The 24,212-nt window shown below is 37.6% G+C and overlaps 1 protein-coding gene across 3 annotated transcripts in view; it reads left to right on the forward strand.

Annotated features, from left to right (window-relative positions):
• LOC311088959 (NACHT, LRR and PYD domains-containing protein 1 homolog) overlaps nt 1-18,972 on the forward strand; it is a 65,391-nt gene extending 46,419 nt beyond the window's left edge. Inside the window, exons 1-12 of one of the 3 annotated variants that reach the window (XM_084123356.1) lie at nt 8,448-9,032; nt 9,200-9,264; nt 10,316-10,387; nt 10,565-10,813; nt 11,670-11,714; nt 11,875-13,549; nt 13,670-13,753; nt 13,876-13,947; nt 14,308-14,577; nt 16,255-16,341; nt 16,584-16,697; nt 18,361-18,972. In XM_084123356.1, the coding sequence (XP_083979482.1) occupies nt 10,369-10,387; nt 10,565-10,813; nt 11,670-11,714; nt 11,875-13,549; nt 13,670-13,753; nt 13,876-13,947; nt 14,308-14,577; nt 16,255-16,341; nt 16,584-16,697; nt 18,361-18,373 (2,628 nt within the window). In that variant the 5' untranslated portion in view covers nt 8,448-9,032; nt 9,200-9,264; nt 10,316-10,368 and the 3' untranslated portion in view covers nt 18,374-18,972. Of the gene's footprint in view, nt 1-8,447; nt 9,033-9,199; nt 9,265-10,315; nt 10,388-10,564; nt 10,814-11,669; nt 11,715-11,874; nt 13,550-13,669; nt 13,754-13,875; nt 13,985-14,307; nt 14,578-16,254; nt 16,342-16,583; nt 16,698-18,360 lie in introns of those variants that run through there. The other 2 variants (XR_014607592.1, XM_084123357.1) reach the window with 2 other exon arrangements.
• Nucleotides 18,973-24,212: the final 5,240 nt, after the last annotated feature.

Below are 24,212 nucleotides of genomic sequence, written 5' to 3' on the forward strand. Positions count from 1 at the left end.
ATCACCCAACTACGCAGGAGGTCCGTGATATTATTTTTTCTTTAAAGAACTCAGCCCCTGGCCACGATGGCATTAAGAGTATCCTCCTTAAGGAGATCATCGATCATATTATTCAACCTCTTACTTATGTAATCTCTTTATCATTTCAATCTGGAATTATTCCCCAAGCTCTTAAAATTGCAAAAGTTATTCCCATTTTCAAATCAGGTGATACAAAGGTGTTTAGCAATTATCGTCCTATATCCATTCTGCCCTGTATCTCTAAAATATTTGAGAAACTCGTCTATGAACGATTAAATAAACATTTAATTATTAATAACATTATATACAAACATCAATATGGGTTTCGGAAAAAATATTCAACAGAACATGCATTAATACAGCTTGTAAATTATATATCAAATGCCCTTGATAATAAAAAATTTGCTCTCGGTGTTTTTCTCGATTTAAGTAAGGCTTTTGACACTGTTTCACATGATATTTTGATTTCTAAGCTTAATAGATATGGAGTGGAGGGTACTGCCTTAGTTTGGTTTCGCAATTACCTTACTATTAGAGAACAGTTTGTTTATCTCAATGGTTTCTTTTCTAAAACTTCTAAAATTTCATTTGGGGTTCCTCAGGGTTCTATTCTGGGTCCTTTATTGTTTTTAATTTATATTAATGATTTATTCCTTTGTTGTGATCATTTCCTACCCATATTATTTGCAGATGACACCAATCTCATTGCAGTACACAAGGATTTTGACACCCTGATCCAACATGTTAATGACGAGTTAAAAATATTATCAAATTGGTTTCGCACTAACAAGCTAACGCTCAATGTCAAAAAATGTAATTTTATGATATTTCACAATATTAATAAATTCTACCCCAAAGAACATGCTGGTATAGAAATTGATGGAGCTCCAGTTACTCAAGTGGCTTCAACAAAATTTCTCGGTGTTCTGATTGACGAAGGTTTAACTTGGTCCAAACATGTTGATCTAGTCTGTACAAGATCCTCTAAAATGTTAAATATTCTAAGAATTGTTTTAGCTTCAATCCACTCATCTGCTCATCTAACGCTTTACTACAGCTTTTTATTTCCCTTTATGAATTATTGTAATATTGTCTGGGGTGCTACTTTTCCCACTTATCTCGCTAAAATTTCTAAAATTCAGAAGAAGTTCTTGCGTATGATCTCCTACTCTTCTAAATATGCTCCTTCTGCACCTCTATTTCTCAGATACAAGATTTTATCAATTGAGAAAGTCAATGTTTATTTATCATGCATATTTATTAAGAAGTTTATTTATAAGAGAGAAGATTTCCCACCAACATTACAACACTTCTTTACTTTTATTTCAGATACTCATATCCATCATACAAGGCATAGTGAAATAAATATTGTCTTACCGTTCTCTAGAACCTCAGGTCATAAAACTGACCTCAGCTTTAGGGGTCCTCAACTATGGAGTGAATTAAGTTTGTCCCTAAGATCCATGTCTTCTCTGCTTGTCTTTAAAAAACAGTTGAAAGATTTTTTGATTTTACAATGACAGTTTTTTGTTATAGTTCCCTGCAGTATACTATAGTCTTACTGACTCTCATATGCTGCTCTTTACTTTTGTTCTTCTTTTACTTTTACCTTTACCCTTCAACATCTGTAACTTTAAGTTACTTTCATTAGGATAATTATGCTTTTGAAAATGTTTTTCCCCTCTTTTTATTTATTCAACTTATTTGTCTGCGTACCTTTTTTGTTTATTTATGCAAGTGGAGTGGAACTCTGTATAAACCCAATTGGGTTTCGTTCCCCTCCTTGTACTGTATCCATGTGATATCCGTGCAGAACAAAAAAAAAAACAAAAAAAAAAAAAAACAGACAGACCTGGTGCTAATACAGCACTGGTGCCTTAACGACCATTATCTACCGGACCGAATATCAATGCGGATTTCTGTGCTTCATTTCAGTGCTACTGTTATGCCTGTGATTCTCTTGGATGCTCTGAAAATGGACGTTAGAAACGTGATGCTAGTCAGCAGCTAACTTTAGCATACCTTTAGCTAGTAGCTGGATTAAACACGGTTAAAATGCTGGCCAAACAGTGTAATGTGTGACTGTATTTCACTGTAGACTAGGGGTGGAACGGTACATGTATTCGTACTGAACCGAAACGGTACGGGCGTCACAGTTCGGTGTATAAATTTACACGGAGAATAGGCTTAACGTTACATGGTATAAAAATAAATAAAACACGCGTGCAAAATGCGGAACTACTGTTAGATACGCGGGTTCTTTGGGGACACCTAACCTGTAGCCCCGCCTTAGCTCTGAAGCAGGCTGCGATGTAAAGATTGCAATGCTGGAATATGGTGTGTGTGTGTGTGTGTGAGTGAGAGAGAGAGAGGGGCACGGGCGCGATCGAAAAGTCGCGTGTGTTTAAAGTCGCAAAGTGTTTACTTATATTTCTCTTTCTCTCTCTCTCTCTCTGCGTGTGTGTGTGTGTGTGAGGCGCGGATGCGATCGAACAGTGGAAACATAAAAACATACTCAGTCAAAGTGTTTAAGTTACTGTTAATTAAAATGTTAAGGAAAACAAATATATTAATCCGAAATGTAGCAAATTCATTTTAAATTCATTCAGGTACAATTACCAAACATATCTCAAGGTCTTTTTGTCTTTTGTACAAGTGCAGATTGGTCAAGTGTTCAATAAATGTTTTTGTTGAGAAATCTTGTCTATCTTAAGTAATTATTTGTGTTACATTTTATCTTTCAAATAGAGGTTAAAAACAAGCACATAATCGGCCAAACATCGGCCACAATAAATTGGCAGCATTAATCGGCCATCGGCCGACCGGGATTTCAAAAGATCGGCATCGGCCTGAAAAAAAACATATTGGTCGACCTCTAATAGTAGTATATATAGTTTATTACTATACTATAGTAGTTATATAGTATAGTATTTATATAGTAGTTTATATAGTTTATTACTATAGATAGTTTATAGTTTTACTTTAGTAAAAAGGAAGAAATGATATTCAGATAAGAACCGCTTGAACTGAGGGGCTACAATGAGGTCGAAGGAGCTACAACACGCAACATTAAAAATGTCAAAATGGTATTTATTGTTTAAATTTGATAATAATATTGACATAATTTGAAATCTTTATAACAAACAAAGCACAAAAGCAAACTGCGATTTATTGGATAGAAGGAGCACTACAATGTTCTGTTCTTTCATCAACTAAAAATGACTGACTAAAAGACTGATTCTTTGAATTTAAGAAGTGATATTCCTTCATAAAAATAAGAAGCAAATAAAAATTAGAATTAGTTATTTTTACCCAGCCCTAATTTAAATCAATATTCATAAGGATCACGCAAAACAAAAACACTGAATGGATCAATTATAGTTACTATAATCAGCAGAGATTTATTGTGATGCTTTATCTGAAGTAGAATGACTTATGTTTGGAGATCAGTGTTGCACTTTTACCAAATAATACTGTGGTGGATTTGGTTTGACACTCTCTGTGTCCGGGCAAGCACACGCATATTGACGATACACTATCCCGTGCAACTGCAAGTAGGGAGGCTGATGATGGCGAATACCTCTATGATGAGAAAGTTGTGCATGGTTTGGAGTCCACAGATGCACTGAGTCCACAGACACTCCAACAACTGAAAGAGGTGAGAAGGTAGAGACTGGCTGGCCAAAGAAAAGACGTGGTGTGAACAGTAGCCTACACAGCTTCTGATGCGGAACAAAATCAGTGTACAAAACGGCATTGTGATGGTAGGAGACAAGATAATCATACCTCAGAGCTTCAAAAAAGTCATCTTAGAAAAGCTACACTTACTGTAGCTCACCAAGGTTAGCTCACCCCCATTAGAGGAGTTCATATCATTGTTCATATCATTGCTCCCAGATAGTCGGAGAACAACCAGGGCGACCAGTAGAGGTCACTGTGCCGTACAGCACAGACGTGCTGAGTTTGGCAGATCAGCCTTCTCTATCAGAACCTCTAAGTACTGGAACTCAGTCCCAAACGAGATTAGAGACATCAGTTCATTTACTTGTTTTAAATATAAAATAAAATTATCGTTAAAATCTATACAATCATGTACCCATTAATCATAAACTCAAAAAACTCATTTTTTTGTCGTATCCTAACATTGCATTGTTGTGTCTATTAATATGGCACTTTATTTTGTTCTGTTGTTTTGTTTTATTGTGTTTTTTAAGAATGTGAAACTTTGTTGTTGTCTGAAAGGCTACTTGTGTGATGATGTTTTATGGTATATTTATATGTGTTTGTTGGATAAATTGTATGTTACCTCTTCCTGCCCAGGGACTACAGATGAAATTTAGCTTGTAGCAAATTCTGGTATGGCTGAGTGCACTGTCCCTGTTAAATAAACAAATAAAAAAAAATAAAAAAACAAGGTATCCAGAGAACAAAGGCCAAAGCAAGAAAATCCCTATACTGGCCTGGAATGGCACTAGACATAGTGATGATGGTGGAGAAATGTGCGCCTGCCAACAACTCCAGCCAATTACATCAAAAAGAGCCACTCATCACTCATGACGTTTCAGAACTACTGTGGATGAAGGTTGGTGCAGACATCTTCGAGCTGAGAGTTCAGTCTTATCTATTGCTAGTGGACTATATGACAAAAAGAGGTACTGAATTTATCAGACAAATCAGCCCACTCAGTGATACAAAAGATGAAATCAGTCTTCGCCAGAAAGAATTAGTGAGTGAGAACGTATAATTTGCCATCTATGAGATGAAGTCCTTTGCGGCATCATGGGACTTTAAGCTCACATTCTCCAGTCCAGGATATCCTCAGTCCAAAGGACTTTCTGAAAGAGCAATAAAGACTGTTAAACATGCACTGTCACTAAGAAATACACCAGTGACAGGCCTGAATGAATCTCCAGCACAAATGCTGATGGGCAGAGTCCTGCGGAGCACACTCCCATGCTCTAGTGCTGTTCTTCAACAGTCAACCCCACAACATATACACAAAAGACTGGAGGATTTGCAATCTCGAATGCGCCATCAGCACAACCGTAATGCCAAGACAGTACCTGAGCTGGTTCCAGGACCCACAGTACATGTGCAGACGAGATGTGGATGGGAGCCTGCAGTGGTGGTTCACAAGAGAGATGAACCTCGGTCTTATACAGTGCAAACACCAGCAGGAAAGACATTCAGGAGAAATAGACGCCACTTGAGAAAGATACATCAGAGTCTGTGCAAAGATGTTGATCCTGATGAGCATTTGGAGGAGACTTCCACTCAGGCACCCGACCAGCAGAACAATCACCTGTGAATTATCCAGTGAGAGTCGAAGAGCAGCCGGCATGCCATACTAGATGTGGAGGAGAAGTAAAACGGCCAACTAGATATAATGATTATGTTGTGGACATGTGAAAAAAGAAAAGAAAAGAAAAAAACAGAAAAGGGAAACAGTATTTGGTAACCGAAGACACAAAGTATTCTCAAAGTAATTTTATTGGACTATTGTTGTTTACTGTGAACGCTTAGAAGTAAATATGAAGTTTGATTATTTAAATTAGTCAAATATTTAATTAAAGTTACTGTTTGATAGATTTGAATATTTACATGGGGAGATTTGAGTGAACCAGTCTGAATGTAAATATTAAATCATAGCTTTGTTAAAAAGGGGGGATGTGGTGGATTTGGTTTGACACTCTCTGTGTCTGATTAAGTTGACTTATGTGTTAGACTGATCATCTGTTGATTGCTCATGTCTGTGTCTTGAATGAGATTTCAGTGAAGAAGAATGCACAGCACTCAGAGTTTTGGTCTCATGGTGTGTTATTAAATATAGTGATAAGACACAATTAAACATAATAGGACACTAGAACACAACAAATACTGTGCAGGGAGGAAAGTTTAACAAATATGATTGAGTCAGAAGTCGTAATTTCATATCTTCCCCATAAAATTATTCTAAAATGTAATTAACAACATATTTCTGCCTCATCATTTGACAAAAATACACATTGGATCACAGTCAGAAGTTATTAAAAACTCTCAATGGTGATAAAAGTGTTGTATTAATCTCATTAATTGTCATGTGTAGCTTGAAGCTAATTGTAGCTTTAATTTCTCTGTTATCCATATGTTTCATTAAATATTTTATCAAAAGAAATCACATAAGTTTGTATGTGATATATTTGTATTTATGTCAGGATCAGAATGATGTGGGCGGCCAAGCCATGTAATGCCAGAATGCCACAACTTACACAACGGTGTTCAGGTCATCTTCCACAGGCAATAACTCCATCCGCTGAATCTAAGCTTTTCCTTATTCCAAGCTTGCCCGCTGCATTGGTGACTTCATGTGTCTTTTGTTGTAGTCCTTAACAGGGGTGCCGCCAGAAATTCTAGGCCCTATGGAAACCAAAATTTCTGGGCCCCCTACATTTTTTACAGATACAATTTAACCCAATAAACATGCCCTGTATACTTTAAAAAAGATACTTAGCACATTGCGTAGTTAAAATGTCTAAAGATTAGTACAAAGCCTACAAAAACAAGAAAAAAAAAATGTATTTATACAAATTTGACTTATAAGTCAAACACACACGTAAAAACCATACTATTTCTATTGGCCTACTTAGTTTTCATAATATAAAATATTAAAATATCTATTTTGTAAACTCCTTATAGCCAATGGTTACAACAGACACATGTTTTATTCGTTTTTTTATATAATTTTTTTCTGGGGCATTTTATTCATATTAAGAACGTCAAGTTTGACATAATCGATCGTAGCAGCAGCACTGTCACTTCACAGAACACACGACACACACGGCAAACTGATTTTGTGATTTTTGAAGCGTAGGCCTATAGATTACTTTTTGTTTTGTAAAGTTATCATCATGTGGCGAACACAGTAGATAAGACGTGTTGAGAGGCTTCAATCTTCGTGAAGTTTCGCGCTCAGGCTCACCTTGTTCGGCTGAAGGTCCTTGCACACTGAATCCGAAATTTTCGCATGCGTTTTTTCGTATCCGTCATTCTGTGGCTCTAAAATGTCAAAATACCATTCAAACCCTTGTTACGGATGCGAAAAACGCAGTTGTTTTTTTTGACGGACGAAAGTTTCGGAGGCAGTGTGCAAGTGTGATTGACCTAACGTGAGGTTGTATTTATTTTTTAACGTGCTAAAATATCGGACGCGAATTTCGCACGAGGGGAGAAGGAGGACGTGTGTGTGTGCAGCAGCCGCTGAATCTGTGTAGCTATTTTTTACAGTCTATGGTGTAGAGACATGATAACCCAGAGATGTTATTATTGTTGGATGTAAATCATAATTCAGTAATTATTTTACTAAGCTAGCTAGATAATAGCAGGTCATGTAGCAACAAAAATAAGTAACTCTGAAAGTTTTGGAATACAGGAATAGGGCAAGATACCTTTCTTTTTGAAAAACTGTGTGACATACTGTCGACTTCGGCGTTCTCTGTCTTCTCTTTCCTTTCCTTTTTTGATGCCCTAACTTTTGATGTGACATGCCTGCGTGTGTCAATGTCTGCGCTGCATCATAGCAAGTGCAAGAGACGTTACACTAGCGATCGTAGCTCGGACAGAGCAGGTGGAATGAACCATTGTAAGGGGGAGGGGTGTGACTGAAACAGTAAATACATTATTTGTTTTTTAAATATTAAATCTATGGTCAAAACGGACAAAATACACATTTAGTGCATGAGGGGCCCTAGCACATTTAATGTATGTATAAAAAAGAGAAAAGAAATAAGAAAAGAAAAAGGGGGTCTGCTCTTCTGGGCCCTAAATCAGCCTGGGCCCTTAGAATCGTCCTAACCTTCCACCCCTTTACGGCGCCCTTGGTCCTTAAAAAACTATTTCTTTAAAAGCAAATTTATCTCCATTTGCTTTGAACTCTAAGCGTTGTAACTTTGCAGATGTTGTTTATGCTCAAACAGCAACATTACTCACTAACTAAAGTTAGAAAAGTGAAATCATAATCAACCACCCCTTTAAAGCTATTTGAAGTGTCTAGAAGTTAAAATTATTTGACCTGAAATGATTTAGGCCTACTCTATTTTGACCGCAACCATAGACATCTGTGTTTATTTGAAGTATAAACTTTTGTCCAAGTATTATTCTATAGGCTATCCAATAATTTGAATGTTTGTTAAATAGAAATAATGTTGAAATTGTTGAAAATACTTTTGTTTAATATAATTAATAATAATAGCTTATAAAAAACTAGAATACTGGTAGAATATTTAACTGCAATATTTAATTAGACATGATTAACTAAATAGTCCGCAACAAAAATAAAAAAAATAACCTGAAATGCTGTATTGGACTCGAATCGTTGAATCTCTAAATTAAGAACGATTCTCTAGAATGAATCAGACTTTCCAAAGCTACAAATGAGAGAGAGGACCGTTAGATGAACCGATTCCATAGAACAAATCGGACGACTAGGAAGTATTAGGTCATCACTTTCTGTGCTGATTCTGAATTGGTGAGCACGGTGTGTGATCGTGGTTGATTCGGCGGTGCAGTTTGTAATTTATTTCAGGATGAGATCGCATTTGCAAAAGTGCTGCAAGACGATGCCTGTCTGATAGTTTAGGAATGAAGAGCGCGGCAACAAACCGTACTTTCTCGACGGTCTCTTACTTGACTTTTCGACGAGAGGAGCCCCATATTATCTGGAGCACGTCTTTTAACTCACATTGCGACGGCTTTTGCACATTGTAGGCCTATGCTATAGGCTATAGCCTAACGTTAAATGCAGGGAAAAAAGCTTGTGAAATATTATCAGCCTTCCACGTTTTACACCAGTAGCCTACTATTTTGGAGAGATGATCTTTTGCCGTCTGTCTTTGAGGAGGAATATCTAAAACAAAAAAGGAAGTTCAGAAGAGGCGTGTCCACAAACTACTTTCGATCTATAGTGTAGAAATGAATATTACACATTAATATTCGTGACCTTGATATCTTCATCGTGAATATAGACTTCACTGAAGGTAAGAACAAGACTGGATCGTAACTTATTGATCACTTTTCTGCCATGAAGCCTCGCAGTCACGAGATGAGTTTTGCTCACTTACACGATCGATATTATTATTGTTTTTCTAAACCGCGACTAGACGCGCAGCATAATGTGTTTTATTATTGTTACTATTTTTTTTAGACTGAGTAGAGGAGAGCCGGGACGATTGAAACGCGGGACGGATGAGTGCAGGACAGTTGAGTGCGGTAAGTGAATTCTTTCGTGCGGTACTCGTTTTTTTTTTTTTTTTGATTAACAAGTTGTATTGTTTCATGTGGCATTTTAATGATAATACGGCAGGTGTATTAGCACTGCAACACATCCTTAAGTGTGCAATATCAGAGTTTTTCTACATGGGGAGGCTGCAGACCAGGGGTCTCATTTATAAACGTTGCGTACGCACAAAACATCCCCTGGCGTACGGCACTTTCGACGCAAGTTGTGATTTATAAAAACAAACGTGCAGTAGGGGTAAAATCTTCGCACCTGCACGCAAACTCTGACCCATGCGTACGAACGTTTTGGAGATGGAGCAGTTTGGCGACATCGATGGTGAGTTGGAGTATGTATTTTTGGTCCCTTTTAGACAGATAATCTAAAGAAAATTATACATTATACGCATATATCTTATCTAACGGCAGATTAAGTAAAACCGTAAAACTTCATTATGAGTCCTAATCATAAAGACATGTTCACAATAACAGTTTAAAAAGTAAATAATGATTTAAACTACGTTTTACTTCTGATTTCTGATTTTTTTTTGATTAAATATGCCATTCTCATTAATGGTATTAAACATTTAAACTACATGAAATCATTACTGAGAAGTTACAACATTTTTATATTCAATAAATAGAAATATTTGTTGAGGATGCAATGCTTTTGGACACTTTTGCTGTGGCATGCTGTGTTTTAATGTTTTAACTACAGAGATAATTGCAACTACAGAGATAATTGCTTAGCGCATGATAATAGCAGATTGTCTGAGAAAATAGTTTAGTGGAAATAATGCACAACAAGGTCTATCTGTTTCCATTAAAAATACAGATCAATTAAATGCATAGTATGCATAGTAAAACTAGGCATTGTATGCTCCATATATGGTTATTTCGGGGTGTACTTTAAGATATACTTTCATTATTAATTTTTCTACATGCCACTTAATTTACTGCATACCAATAGTGTAATCTTTAACCATGGGTCACAAAAGCTCTCTTCAACCATCTCACACTATGTGCATTATGTTTCATTTCCTAGAGGACAACTTAAGACAGCTCTCTACAACACGTCATAGACACTTATGAGACACCATGGACCAAGACTCAGAGCGTAAGTAGTTACCACAGTAAAAGCAGAGATAGTCATATGAAAAAAAAGTCTGCATTACACGGATTAAAAGTGAAGTTGCCCAAATAAGTACTTGCTACACTATAGAATATGGCGTTCTTGAATCTTATGAAATCACGTTCTTGCTTGTGAGCAGTTATTATATTATCTCTCTACCAGGTGCTCGGTTTGTAGATGCCCACTGGGCGAAACTTGTCCAGAGAGTAAAGTGTGTTAAGGCGATAGCGGATGAGCTGCTGTCCGGTGGCATGCTGGAATGGGAGCCGTACTGTGAGATCAAAGCAGCAGATACTAACCAGGAGAAAATGAGAGAGTTTTATAAAGTGTTGCACTCTGGAGGAGACAAGGTTAAATCTGCCTTTTATTCTAGACTGGAAAAGCATGAGCCATATCTGTTGAGAGACTTAGGTAAGAGCACACTAATTTTGGCTATTATACCACATGTGTCTAGACCTACAGTATGTACTGTTAAAATATGTACTTTTACAGGCATTGCACAAATTGCAGAAGCTCTTCTAGGAAGTAGGAACCTTAAATATTTTGTCTTAATTTTCCATCTTGGTCACTTATTTCTGTCAGGACCACTATCATCAAATACGATTGACAGTTAGCATTTTTTTTGGATTAGCGGTATAGTTATGTTCTGGGCAGCCTAGCATGGATAAGAGCAGGGAGAGCAGCAATAACCCCCTTTAGGGTAAACAGAACAGAACCAACATGAATGTATTGCAGATGTCATTAATGTCAATATTCTAATGTACAACATAATTCGAGAATTTAGTCTGATTCAAAGGGGAATCAGAATTCCAAATCCTGACTGACGAGAGGTGGAGCTGGGGATGGAGGATAATACTGTTGATAATACTGGAGGAGCTTATATATGAATACAGTGATAGACGTCGTATTCCTATATGTAGACATGGATCAGCTGAGAGTCTTTGCTTTTTAAACGGGAAGTAGAAAATTGCTCTAAAAAATGCAAAAATAACTAATTTCCACTTATGGATAGACTTCATGAGTACTTTTAATGATGTGCAGTCTGTACTTATTTTTTCCCTTCTCAAAAAATGTGTATCACCAATACTGTTAGCTTAGGGCAGTTGTGGCACAAACCTTACATTGGGTGATGGTCTAATAAATGTGTTCAGCAATAGATAGATAGATGACAGACAGACAGACAGCAAGATAGATAGATTGATGTAAAATATATGTGAAATGCCTTAATCAATATATCAATGTATCATGTGTGTCTAATGTTCTACAGGCTCCACAGGACATCACACACACTCTGAAAAAACACATTCCTCAGGTGACTGATGAATTTTATAATATTGAATTTTACAATATTTTAAATATTGCACTCCATCGACCTCGTGATTTAGTTGGTATTTGTCTGCTCTGGAATTTCTTACTGTATTAGAATTAGGAAAAAAAAAAACTAACTCTTTGAACATTGACCTCTTCTACAGAAATCAGCCCAGTGATTCACAAATATATGAAGCGGATCTGCAGCGAGAATCAGTATGTGACTGAGTATAACTCACTGCCTGGTGAACATGTGCTGCTGTCTGAGCGCTTCACACAACCTCTGATCCTTCGGAAACATAGAGATCAAAAAGCGCGAGAAGAAGAGATCTGCTCCCGTGGAGAGAGCTTCCAGCAGGTCCTCAGCTCCAGGAGCAGTGGAGACTCTGTCCATCTCAACTCTCTGTTCGACCCAGATGACCACGGGATCAGTCCTAGTTCTGTGATACTGCAGGGAAATTCTGGAAACGGGAAATCTTTCACTGTGCAGAAGATCATGATGGACTGGGCATCTGGTGACCTCTACAAAGGGCGGTTTGATATTGTGTTCCACTTAAAGTGTAAAGAAATAAATCGCATTCCTGGCGAGAAGAGTTTGGTGGAGATCTTGAGCTGCAGTTGTAGTTTATCATCACATGAGATCTCACAGATTTTACAGCAGTCGCCAGAGAAGGTGCTTGTGGTCATTGATGGATTTGATGAGCTGAAACTCTCACAGGACATTATTGACACGTCAGCACACACTGATCTGCTTCAGAAAGCCCCACCTGTGGACACTCTTTGTGCCCTGCTGAGGGGTCGAATCCTGCCAGAGTCTTTCCTGCTGGTCTCCTCCAGATCTACAGCTACGGACACACTCAGTAATCTGCTCAAAGGACCTCAGCGTTTCTCTGAGATTGTGGGATTTTCAGAAAAGGGGGTGGAGGAGTACTTCCAGAAGTTTTTTCAAGATGAGAAACTTTACTGGGAGGCTTATACACCTGTGAAGGCAAATGAAACCCTCATCACTGCCTGCTCAATCCCTGTCGTCTGCTGGATCATCTGCACAACTATCCAGGAGAGATTCACATCTGGTGCACATAAGACAAGCGGACTGGAAACCACCACCTCCATCTACGTGGACTTTGTGTGCACTCTTCTGAAGCATCACTGCCGGGGTTTGAGTCAGTCCGTCCCGACCCTGCTGATGAGTCTGGGTCAGCTGGCAGAGAGAGGGATGCAGGAACAGCAAGTCCTGCTGGATGAGAAAAGTGTGAATGAAACCATTTCAGACCCTGCTGGAAATCCATTCTTGTGCAAGTTCCTGTTTAAGAGACGAATCCACCAGGAGACGATGTTCAGTTTCATGCATCTCAGCTTTCAGGAGTTCTTCACTGCTCTGTACTATGTCCTTCTGGATGAAGAAAAGTCCCAGAGGAAACTTACAAGGTTTTTCGATGATATTTTCACAAAACCAGCTGTGGTAGAATTTGCATTTGGTTTGTTGAATAAGGATGTGACACTCACACTTAAAGATCATGGTCTGCTCATTCATCCAAAAGCACAGGCTCTTATGAAAGAATGGATTTTCAAAGAGGTTAAAGGTTTTTTCTTCTCTTCGAAAACAGTATTGTTTGTTCTTCACTGTCTCTATGAACTTCATGAAGAAGACTTTGTGAAAGAAGCAGTGGAATCCAGGGGAAAGATTGATCTAGAGTATACATACCTCAGAAGAACAGACGTCTGTGTCCTGCTGTACTGCTCTCAGTGCTGTCAGAGCATTGAAGAAATCTCTTTACGTTTGACATCGGAAGATTTGTCTATGATTTTTCCTGAACTTCACAAGTTTAAAAAAGCAAAGTAAATGCATTGGTCTAAAACAGATATTTGGTGGATGTAATTAATATCTAATCTATAATTTGCTGTTGCAAGGTAAACTTAATTAATCTGTACAGTGATGTTCTGGATTTGATTTTGAAGGTTGGATATAATGGATCCATCAGACTCTGATCTTGTTGAACTGATCTACGCTCTCGCGAGAGGACAGACCCTGAGCTCACAGAGGTAATGTTTTAAAATATATTTTATACATTTGATGTGTTTTATGCACACATGCTATCATCCTTTAATGTGCTTTTGTTTAACTTTAAGGTTCATGTATATTTTTTCTGTGCTTTGGTTTGCAGTGTTCGTGCCGGCTTCCACCAAATAATGTATATCAACTCACTTGATCTGTCAATCAACAAAGAGCCGTCCAGGTGAAGAACAAGTGATATTTTTATTTTCATCAAATAGGTATAATAGAAATAATTATGTGATTAACATGTTTTGTATAACCAATTATATCATCATCTTGTTCTTCCATTTATCTGGCATACTTGGTCTCTGCAATCTAATAGATTATAATTCTATTAGTAATAATGCAACTAAATTGGTCACCCAAAAAAATGTTTTTTTTTAAAAGGTACACACTTTTATCTTTTTTGACTATTGCTAATGATGTAAATATTGGCTGTAAATATTGTGAAACAAGTCACATAAAAGATATTCTAGGTAAGAAATGATTGACTTATAGACACAAAGACAACTTGAATCTGCTTAAATTCTTTTTTTTATAGTATCTGCATAGAGATTCGCCTAAATCCGCTTTCCCATCTGGATTTGGAATCATTCAGTCTCACCTTTCCACACTCAGAGATATTCAACATCGACTGGACCAGACTTTTTCAAATTATAATTCACCAAAGGGATTCAGAAGCAATACTGTCATTTCTCTGTTCCTTCTCTAACCTGAAAAAGATGGAAATGAGCGTGTACTGTCTAAATGAGATATGGTCTAATCGGATCCTCCAGATGACCCAGAACTGCCCCAGTCTAACCGAACTCACGTGAGAAACATCTGAAATCACCTCTGTTCTGTTTGAATTTGTCTGTTGTTAAGTAGTAGTGTTTTTGTCGGCCTGTTTTAATTTTAGTTTTAGTCTTTGTGTCAAGCTGCCATTTTAGTTTTTATTAGTTTCAGTCGACTAAAAGTCTGAGCATTTTAGTCTTATTTTAGTCAGAATTATCCATGACTACTTTCATCTAATTTTAGTCGACGAAAACTGATGACATTTAGTCTAGTTTTAGTCAATGAAAATTGTAATTTAGTCTCTTTTTAGTAATGCAATTCTATTTAACCCAGTCAGTATAGTATTTCAAACAAGGTTATCTTATTATATTTAGGGCTGTGACGGTGGCAGTTTTTTTTTACCATCGCGGTGGTTATGGACCAATGAAGTGATAATTTGAGCAATTCCGTCATAGAAACAACACACATTTTTATGCATGTAACTTAAATAATATAATAAAGTTAAATCTATTTAAAAACACACATTTTCCACACAAAGACGTTTGATATAGCCTTGGTATGTGTGACACGAGCAGGAAAGAGCCCATCGATCTCTTTTCTGATATCTTCATGTTTTCTACTTGATATATATACATATGGTCTGAAGACAGAGCGAATTTTATCCTCCACAAGGGCAAGACATTTAGGCTATGTTTGATATTGCGCTGCCAGAGAAAGTGAAACTAAATTCACCCGCACGTGTGAAACGTGCTTTACAACTAAACTTGATCACGTCATAACATTTCATCTCGTCTCGTTTTGGTCAATGAAAATGAAGAGACATTTTAGCATAGTTTTTATTTTGTAAACCACATTTAGTCTCGTTTTTATTAGTCAACAATATTGCATTATACATTTAATTATAGTCATTGTCACATGACCAGCATTTACATTGTCTCTCGTCTCATTTTCGTCAGGTGATAAAGGTTCGTTGACAACGATATTTAGTCATAATTTTCATTGACGAAAGCAACACTATTGATAAGAACGGTCTCTAAATTCAAAGGGATAGTCCATCCAAAAAGGAAAATTCTGTCATCATTTACTCATGTTGTTCAAAACCTGTTTTCTTCTGAGGAACACAACAGAAGTTATTTTAAAGAATGCTTGTGTAATACAGTTTCCGATCCCATGGACTTCCATTGTTTGGACAAGAAATGCAATGAATCAAAACCAGCATTTATTACCAGCATTATTCAAAATATCTTCTTCTGTGTTCTGCAGAAGAAAGAAAGACACAGGTTATGAATGACATGGCAGAGTCTAATTTTTCTTAGTTAACTTTTAAAACATTAAAAGGCTATGAATTAATGACACTGATCACACAGTCACACCTTTGAGGAAATGAAAACCTTAGAAACAAAAAAAGGTTTAGAAAACAAAAGATCTATTGTATTTGTTATTATTATTATATTAATGTTTTATTATTATTATTATTTATTATTATTATTTTATTATTTTTATTTGTTTATTTATTTTGGCAGTTTAGCAGTTTTGCAATGCTCTTGCTATATCAGATAACCTTACAAAGCAAATGAAACTGCCCATCTGTAGTTCATGGCCTTCATCCATTTAAAGTGTTGTGGAATTGTTTAAATGAATGTAATAAGCAGATGTGAAGAATGGCATTATCAATCTTGTTCATTGTATCTGTATAATGTGTTTCCACATCTAGTGTAAATGCTGGATTTTTACTGGAGAATGGAATCAGGATCTTGCAGAGCTCAAACACAAGACCAAGTTGTATGATGACATTTATCGGGTTTGTAAACCAAAAGCTTGAGAATTATTATTCATAAAATAAGTTTTCTTTACGTCCACCCTAGATCTTGTAGTTCATTAATTCAATAACAATTTAAATGTAGGTCTGTTTCTCACACAAATTATTGTTATAATGATTACACTCCATTAAAAGCAAATATCAGGTTTGTTAAACACTTTGTAGTGATGCTATGCTTTGTGCTTATGAAGGTTCATTTGTGCTCTTCCATTTTTGTGCTCAAGGTCCAATTGCAATAAAAGCCATTTTTTTGACTTTCTCGATGAAAAGTTGAAATGTAACCAGAAGGTGAAGATTCTTCTGAATGACCAGGGCTTTTCTAAGGAAACTTTGCAAGAGTAAGTTAAGACTGAGATTAACACTATAAGAATTCCCCAATAAAAAAATGAGAACTGTAATATGACACGAGCCAGTAACACAAAAGTTTTCTTATGATTTATACAATTTCTTTTGAACATTGCATACTAAATGTTTTCAGCGCAATAGCAAATGATCATAGTTTGAGTTGTGGATCCTATCCTACTGGTCAGCTTTTTCATATTTCTCTGTCATGGTTTATCTCTTGTCTTTCCATTTCTAAGGCCCTCGTGTTGTGACTAACGCCCGTTTCACACATACTCCGTTTGCAGTGCGTATGCGGTGCGTATTTTTTTCCGTACCCATGTTAACAGGTTAAGAGCTTTCACACTGCACGCGGTTGCAGTCCGTCGATCCGTTCCAGTTGCGGTGCGTATACAGCAGTGCAGAGATCGTTTCCGCACCGAGTCTATTTTTGCTGTGCTGCAAACGCTGAATTAAAGGGACAGCGCATGTTTCGTGGTCAAAATGAACACAGATTGACCTGAAATGTAGAAATTTCACCATAAATGTGATTAAAGAATTAAAATGTAGTAATCTCACCATAAATGTATTTAATTAAATACTACTTTTTTCACAAGACCGGGGTAAAGCAAGGAAAGCTATAATTTACTTCAACAAGGCGACATAAACAACACTTCTCATTCGTGGAGGTAAAAAAAAAAACAAGTTCTTTGTGAAATGCAAGATTTATTGTATTGAAATTTAAAGAAAAGGCATGCGAGTGGGCTGTTTTTGTCAATTTTAAGTTTTAATTTAAAATGTTCCGATTTAATATGTAAGCTACATGGTTAAATATTATCACTTGCTTGAGCAACTTAATATAAGTAGAAGTCGGCTATGCATTGAATAATAGGCTGCCGTTGTTTAAATTGTTTAAACGTGCATACGTCTGTTAAAGAGTGTATATGTGTACAAAGATAATCGCAATGCTGAGACGTTAAGACCGGGGTAAATCAAGGGAAAATACAATTTACTTCAACAAGGCATAATGAACATCACTTGTCTCATTCGTGGAGAAACAAGTTCTTTATTGTGACATGCAAGGTTTATTGTATAAAGATTTAAATTATGCAAAAGAAAGGGTATGAGTCTGCTGTTTTTGTCAATATTAAGTTTTAATTTAAAATGTAGGCTATTCGATTTTAATGAACATGGTAAAATATTTTACCTTGCTTGAGCAACTTAATATATAATTATAGAAGTAATGCATTTAATAATATGTTGTTTAAATTGTGTTTAAATGTGAATACGTCTATTAAAGAGTGTATATGTGTACAAAGAGAATTGCAATGCTGACAAAAAAACTTTTTTTAAATAAAAGTTGCTGATAACTTCTGGATTTGAAATACAAATAGTGAGTATGTATTTGTGTTATAGCCTACAGCAGCGGATCAGTTACGCACTGCAAACGCAGCATATGTGAAAGCACTATTGCATGTGCTGCTCCTGCACTGCATACGCACCACAACACGCACCGCACACGGAGTATGTGTGAAACGGGCGTAATGGTACAGCATTACAGCTCGGAGAAAACTGCAAAAGCAGCATTTTTACCTGGAGCTGTGGAAGTGAATAAAGACACCAAACAATCTGAAGTCTTTTACATGCATTGTAATCACAAAATTTATGCTCTTGTGGTAGGTGTACGACCTGATTGGTTCCTGCAGTCTGATTGGTGCCACGCCCTGATTGATCAGCTGACACCTGGATGTGTATAAATGCCTCCTTTGTTTCTGCTTCATTACCCTTTTGTGCTCACATGCTGTTTTGCTTGCCTGGCTTTAACTACTGCTAGAGTGTTAAAGACTGTTGAGAGTATTTACCTTTGGAGTGTTCATATGAGTGTTTGATTGAAAGATAAGTTATTCATTTGTTTCCTGTGAAGGGCTATATTTGTGATATTGACTACCGCCTGTTTAATGACCTGGAATACAGATTACCCTTACATTTCTCTGTTAGCACTTTAGTGGTGGGCAGATCGAGGCTTCATGAAGCAATGAAACAGTTGAAGCAAATGTGCCATATTGTGTCGAGGCTTTGAAACAATCTTGACACCCATCTCAACAGTGACACCTAGTAGTCACTTGCAGGTGTTGATCTGAAACAACCTTGACAATGAGCCAGTAAAAAAAATGTTGTTTTTTTATTATTGTATTTTTCTAATATGTGAAGCTTGTACCCGTTAGCCTCCTCACTGTGCATAATGTTATTTAGGTCATGAAAAATTCATATTAATAAAATAAATCAAGCCACAATGTCTCACTTTTTTAAAGATTTTTATTCAAACATATTAATTTCTCTGTGGAAGGACTTAGCCTACGTTTTTTACAGATAATTTCTCCAGCCTTTGAAAAAATCCTCTCACAAGGGACACTTGTTGCTGGCATGCAAAGATATTTTTTAGCAAGGACATACAAATAATTATATTTCAAACAATGCATACCTTTCTTCGGATCAGTGTTTTCGAATCTGCGCTTCGGGATCTCGGCAAAGCTTCGGAACGTCAGTTTCGCATCAGCCATCCCTACCAGAAGCTCCCTCTCAAATTTTGGTGCCATATCCTTACATACCACAAAACCTTGAAATTTTACCATACACAGTGTATCCCTGATTTCGAGAGTGCGCCCCTGGAGCCAGCTCCTGGTATTACACCTGCGTCATCAAAAATGTGCACGTTTTACACAAGTGTAGGCCTATGCTTTGGAGGCCTGGGGCTCGTTCTTCGTACGTTGCTTAAAACATCCGAGATCAAATGAGACATCCAAGATGATATCATCGTGCTAATCATGATCCGGCTAATTAGGTTCTTCGAACACACTTGCCGGATATGATTAGTATAGCTGGATTGAGTTATCTGATATAATTGCGCGTTCATGCGCTGGTTAAAAGGGGATATGTATCGATAGTAGAAACATTGATCAGCAACGCTGCTATTGGCTGTTCAGCGTGGCCAAAGAGCGCGCTCAGTTTTTCTCCTCAGCGGAGCAAGAACTAATAGTCGAAGTTTATTCGGAATTTTAATGTTTAATCAAAGCGACAGGGAACACCTCAAAGTCTGCAAAAGCCAGGAGAGAGGGCTGGCAAAAAGTAATTTAAATCCGTTAGAAGTGGCCATGTTAGATGTTTTTATCACTTATTAGCCTATATTTTTGTATTTTAATAATTGCATAATTACTTTGTTCATTGTAATGTCAGAGTCACCACACTAGAACATGGGAACAAATAAAAGTGAAGTACAAAAATATTCTACATAATGGTCATTTTTAGTTATATTATAGTCTCTTTTATAAAAGGCACTGTCAAAAAAATGGTTGTCTATTTATAAAAGCAACCAAGAAAAAGGCTGAAAAAAAAAGATCTTATACTGTAAAATAATTTTTGCTGCATTAAATAAAGGCCGTATAGTCATTTCAACTGTTAAATCTTGAGTAATGATGAATTGCTTTGACTTGTGAAAGTGAAAACTGATAAACTTATGTTAATGTAAAAATATTTTGCCATGAGTTATAAATCACATTTTTCCTCAGTGTAGTTCATTGCAGTGGCGATTTCTTTAAAGGAGAACTCCGGTCAATTTTAACATTGAGCTCATTTTTTTGTACATTTGGAGTGCTGTCAGTACAGAGAACAACGACAAAAATCGGTGTTGCCTACACCGTGTTATCCTCTTTTTAAAATTTACACCCTGTTGACTTCAATGGGGCAAGTACTAAACCTGCTTTTAGCCTCTTAACATCCTTGATGTGTCATTACAAGTGCACAGAAAATGTGAGTGATTCCTTCAGAGTGAACACGAGTGAGTCTGACTGCAGTAGATGTGAAAGAAATGTATAAAAATGATGTTATTTAAGCCAGCGCAAATACCTGTTTACATCCTGTTTTCGGTCGAAGTCCAAAGTAGTCGATTGCCGAGTTCACGCGCGTGATCATAAGTAATTAAACCTATGCGTGTGAACTCTGCAATCGACTACTTTGGACTTCAACCGAAAAACAGGATGTAAACAAAGGTATTTGCGCTGGCTTAAATAACATCATTTTTATACATTTCTTTCACATCTACTGCAGTCAGACTCACTCGTGTTCACTCTGAAGGAATCACTCACATTTTCTGTGCACTTGTAATGACACATCAAGGATGTTAAGAGGCTAAAAGCAGGTTTAGTACTTGCCCCATTGAAGTCAACAGGGTGCAAATTTTAAAAAGAGGATAACACGGTGTAGGCAACACCGATTTTTGTCGTTGTTCTCTGTATTGACAGCACTCCAAATGTACAAAAAAATGAGCTCAATGTTAAAATTGACCGGAGTTCTCCTTTAAGACTGCAAGGGAAGCTCGGCTTCCCCTATAATGTCAAAAAATTAATGGTCAAATATGTACTATTGTGTTAACATTTTATTGACTAAAATGCGTTAGAAAACGTTCGTCTCAAAGACAAGTTCGTTCAGAATCAGTTACATACATAGACGATACAACAGGTCGGCTGACTCGATTTCCTTCTCATACATTCCCGTAGCGTCAGTGCATTTCTCTGTAGTGGCCCAGCTTCCATTGACTTCTATGGGGCTGCTTCAAACAGTTTTTTTCAGTGCTTCGAAACTGACAGTCATTGGATAAATGCTGTGATTATGTCCCGCCCATGGAAGCTCAGCTTCTCTGGGGGTGAACGGAGAGTGGGCTGGCCTGGACTCCGGGCTTCTGCGTGATGATTGGAGGGTCTGTCGAAAGGCTGTGTCTCCTTTTGATTGACAGCGATTTCATACAATAAAAAGTCGCTGATGCTGAAGCTGTTCGAGCTTAGTCCCATCGCGGATTTTTCAAAGACAAACTGCTGCAACCTATTTCTTGGTATTTGCTTGTCGAAATTGCTAGCCAATTTTTATAATACATTTCACACAATTATACATTCATACCTTTATTATATTATTACTTATGTGGCAGTATAAGTGCTTGGCTTCAGGCTACTATTGGTTGCTTCAGGTCTATTTATTAAGCCTATCACAGCTAAAGGCGGAGCATATACAGGTGCTGGTCATAAAATTAGAATATCATCAAAAAGTTGATTTATTTCAAGAATTCAACTTAACAGGTGAAACTAATATATTATATAGACTCATTACATGCAAACTGAGATATTTCAAGCCTTTATTTGTTATAATTTTGATGATTATGGCTTACAGCTTATGAAACCAAGAAATCAAAATCCCAGAAAATTAGAATATTACTTTAGACCAATACAAAAAAAGGATTTTTAGAAATGATGGCCAACTGAAAAGTAGGAACATGAAAAGTATGAGCATGTACAGCACTCAATACTTAGTTAGGGCTCCTTTTGCCTGAATTACTGCAGCAATGCGGCGTGGCATGGAGTCGATCAGTCTGTGGCAGTGCTCAGGTGTTATGAGAGCCCTGGTTGCTGTGATAGGGGCCTTCAGCTCTTCTGCATTGTTGGGTCTGGCGTATCGCATCTTCCTCTTCACAATACCCCATAGATTTTCTATAGGGTTAAGGTCAGGCGAGTTTGCTGGCCAATTAAGAACAGGGATACCATGGTCCTTAAACCAGATACTGGAAGCTTTGGCACTGTGTGCAGTTGCCAAGTCCTGTTGGAAAATGAAATCTGCATCTCCATAAAGTTGGTCAGCAGCAGGAAGCATGAAGTGCTCTAAAACTTCCTGGTAGACAGCTGTGTTGACCTTGGACCTCAGAAAACACAGTGGACCAACACCAGCCGATGACATCGCACCCCAAACCATCACAGACTGTGGAAACTTCACACTGGACTTCAAGCATCTTGGATTGTGTGCCTCTCCATTCTTCCTCCAGACTCTGGGACCTTGGTTTCCAAATGAGATGCAAAATTTGCTCTCATCAGAAAAGAGGACTTTGTTCCACTGTGCTTTATTAAATCCAGAGTCAACGCAGCCGTCTACCAGGACATGTTCAGAGCACTTCATGCTTCCTTCATTTTCCAGCAGGATTTGCACCGGCCCATACTGCCAAAATAACCCAAACCTGGTTCAATAACCATGATATTATTGTGTAATTACTGTGTGATTTCATGCAATATTCTAATTTTCTGGGATTTTGATTTCTTGGTTTCATAAGCTGTAAGCCATAATCATCAAAATTATAACAAATAAAGGCTTGAAATATCCCAATTTGCATGTAATGAGTCTATATAATATATTAATTTCACCTGTTAAGTTGAATTCTTGAAATAAATCAACTTTTTGATGATATTCTAATTTTATGACCAGCACCTGTATATACCTGCCCTGTATTGAGTCACGTCAGAGAGCTTCTTCCTTGCATTTCCGGTTCCGCATGCTGTGAAGAGGCATGCAGGAAAATTGTTTGTGTGGTCCCATACACAGTATATAAACTGGACACAGCGACCCCATTGGATTCAACGGAGACAAGTGAAGGCAAATAGAAGCTCGTACTTCCTGATGGTCGAGCGTACTGCGCAGACTCAAACAGAGCTTGACGACGTAGATGTGACGTGAGCAACCCGTCTGTCTTCTAGTAGCTGTGCCGAGAGTAATCTGAATCATTCCCTTCCAAATCTTGCAGAGACGGAGAGTCTGAGTAGGAGCTGTCCATGAGCTAGGAGCAGGAGCAACTTTTGCTAAGAATTCTGATTAATTATTTTGTCATTTTGCCTCCACATCCCCCCTTCTCCTCCCGTCTATACGGTAATCTCTCTACTGTGCGACAGAGAGTCGCGTGGGTATGACGCAATCGTTAGCCTACTTTTACAAAAACTGCTTCTACGGGGCCATAACGTAAGATACAAGGTAATGAAGCCTTTTATACATTTTCGTGTTTCTTTAGAAAGAAACAGTGGACAAATGGAGTCTTTAAACGCTTCAGATGTAAAGTTATTCGCTGTCAAAGTGACGTCAAAATGAATGGGAGTCAATGGGATGCTAACAGCAGGTGATGGTCCGCTAGCCAATGGCGGCTCCCGGGGGTACCTTCAAACTAATATGAAACGCTGCCCCCCTGGTCCCATATGGCGAGTGAAACGTGACTTTTCTAGAACTACACTGAAGAAGGCGAAGGAGCAGTCTACCGTTCCGTCGCCGTCAGTCTGTGTCTATTTTTGAATGGGATTGATAGAGACGTCAGGCGACAGACCGGCGGCGACGTCACAGTAGTAACGTATCCTTACGGCGACGTGGCGACGACGGCGTACGTGAGAAATGTATAAAAATCATAACGTCTGAACCAGGCACGTCGCCTAATAAGACGCCTGATACACACGTCGACCCTCAGTACGTCGCCTAATAAAACGGCTGATACACACGTCGTCCCAATATTATAACGTTATTTTTCCCATGTTAATAATGAAAAGTGAATAGCATGAGTAAGATTGGATTTGCAATAGGCTATATTTGGAGACATGATTTTGACGACTTAAAGGTGCTGTATGTAGGATCTAGCGGCCTCTAGCGGTGATGTTTCAGATTGCAACAACAGCGCTCGTGCT

Source organism: Abramis brama, assembly GCF_963993115.1.
Source record: "Abramis brama genome assembly, chromosome: 8".
Lineage (NCBI taxonomy): Eukaryota > Metazoa > Chordata > Actinopteri > Cypriniformes > Leuciscidae > Abramis > Abramis brama.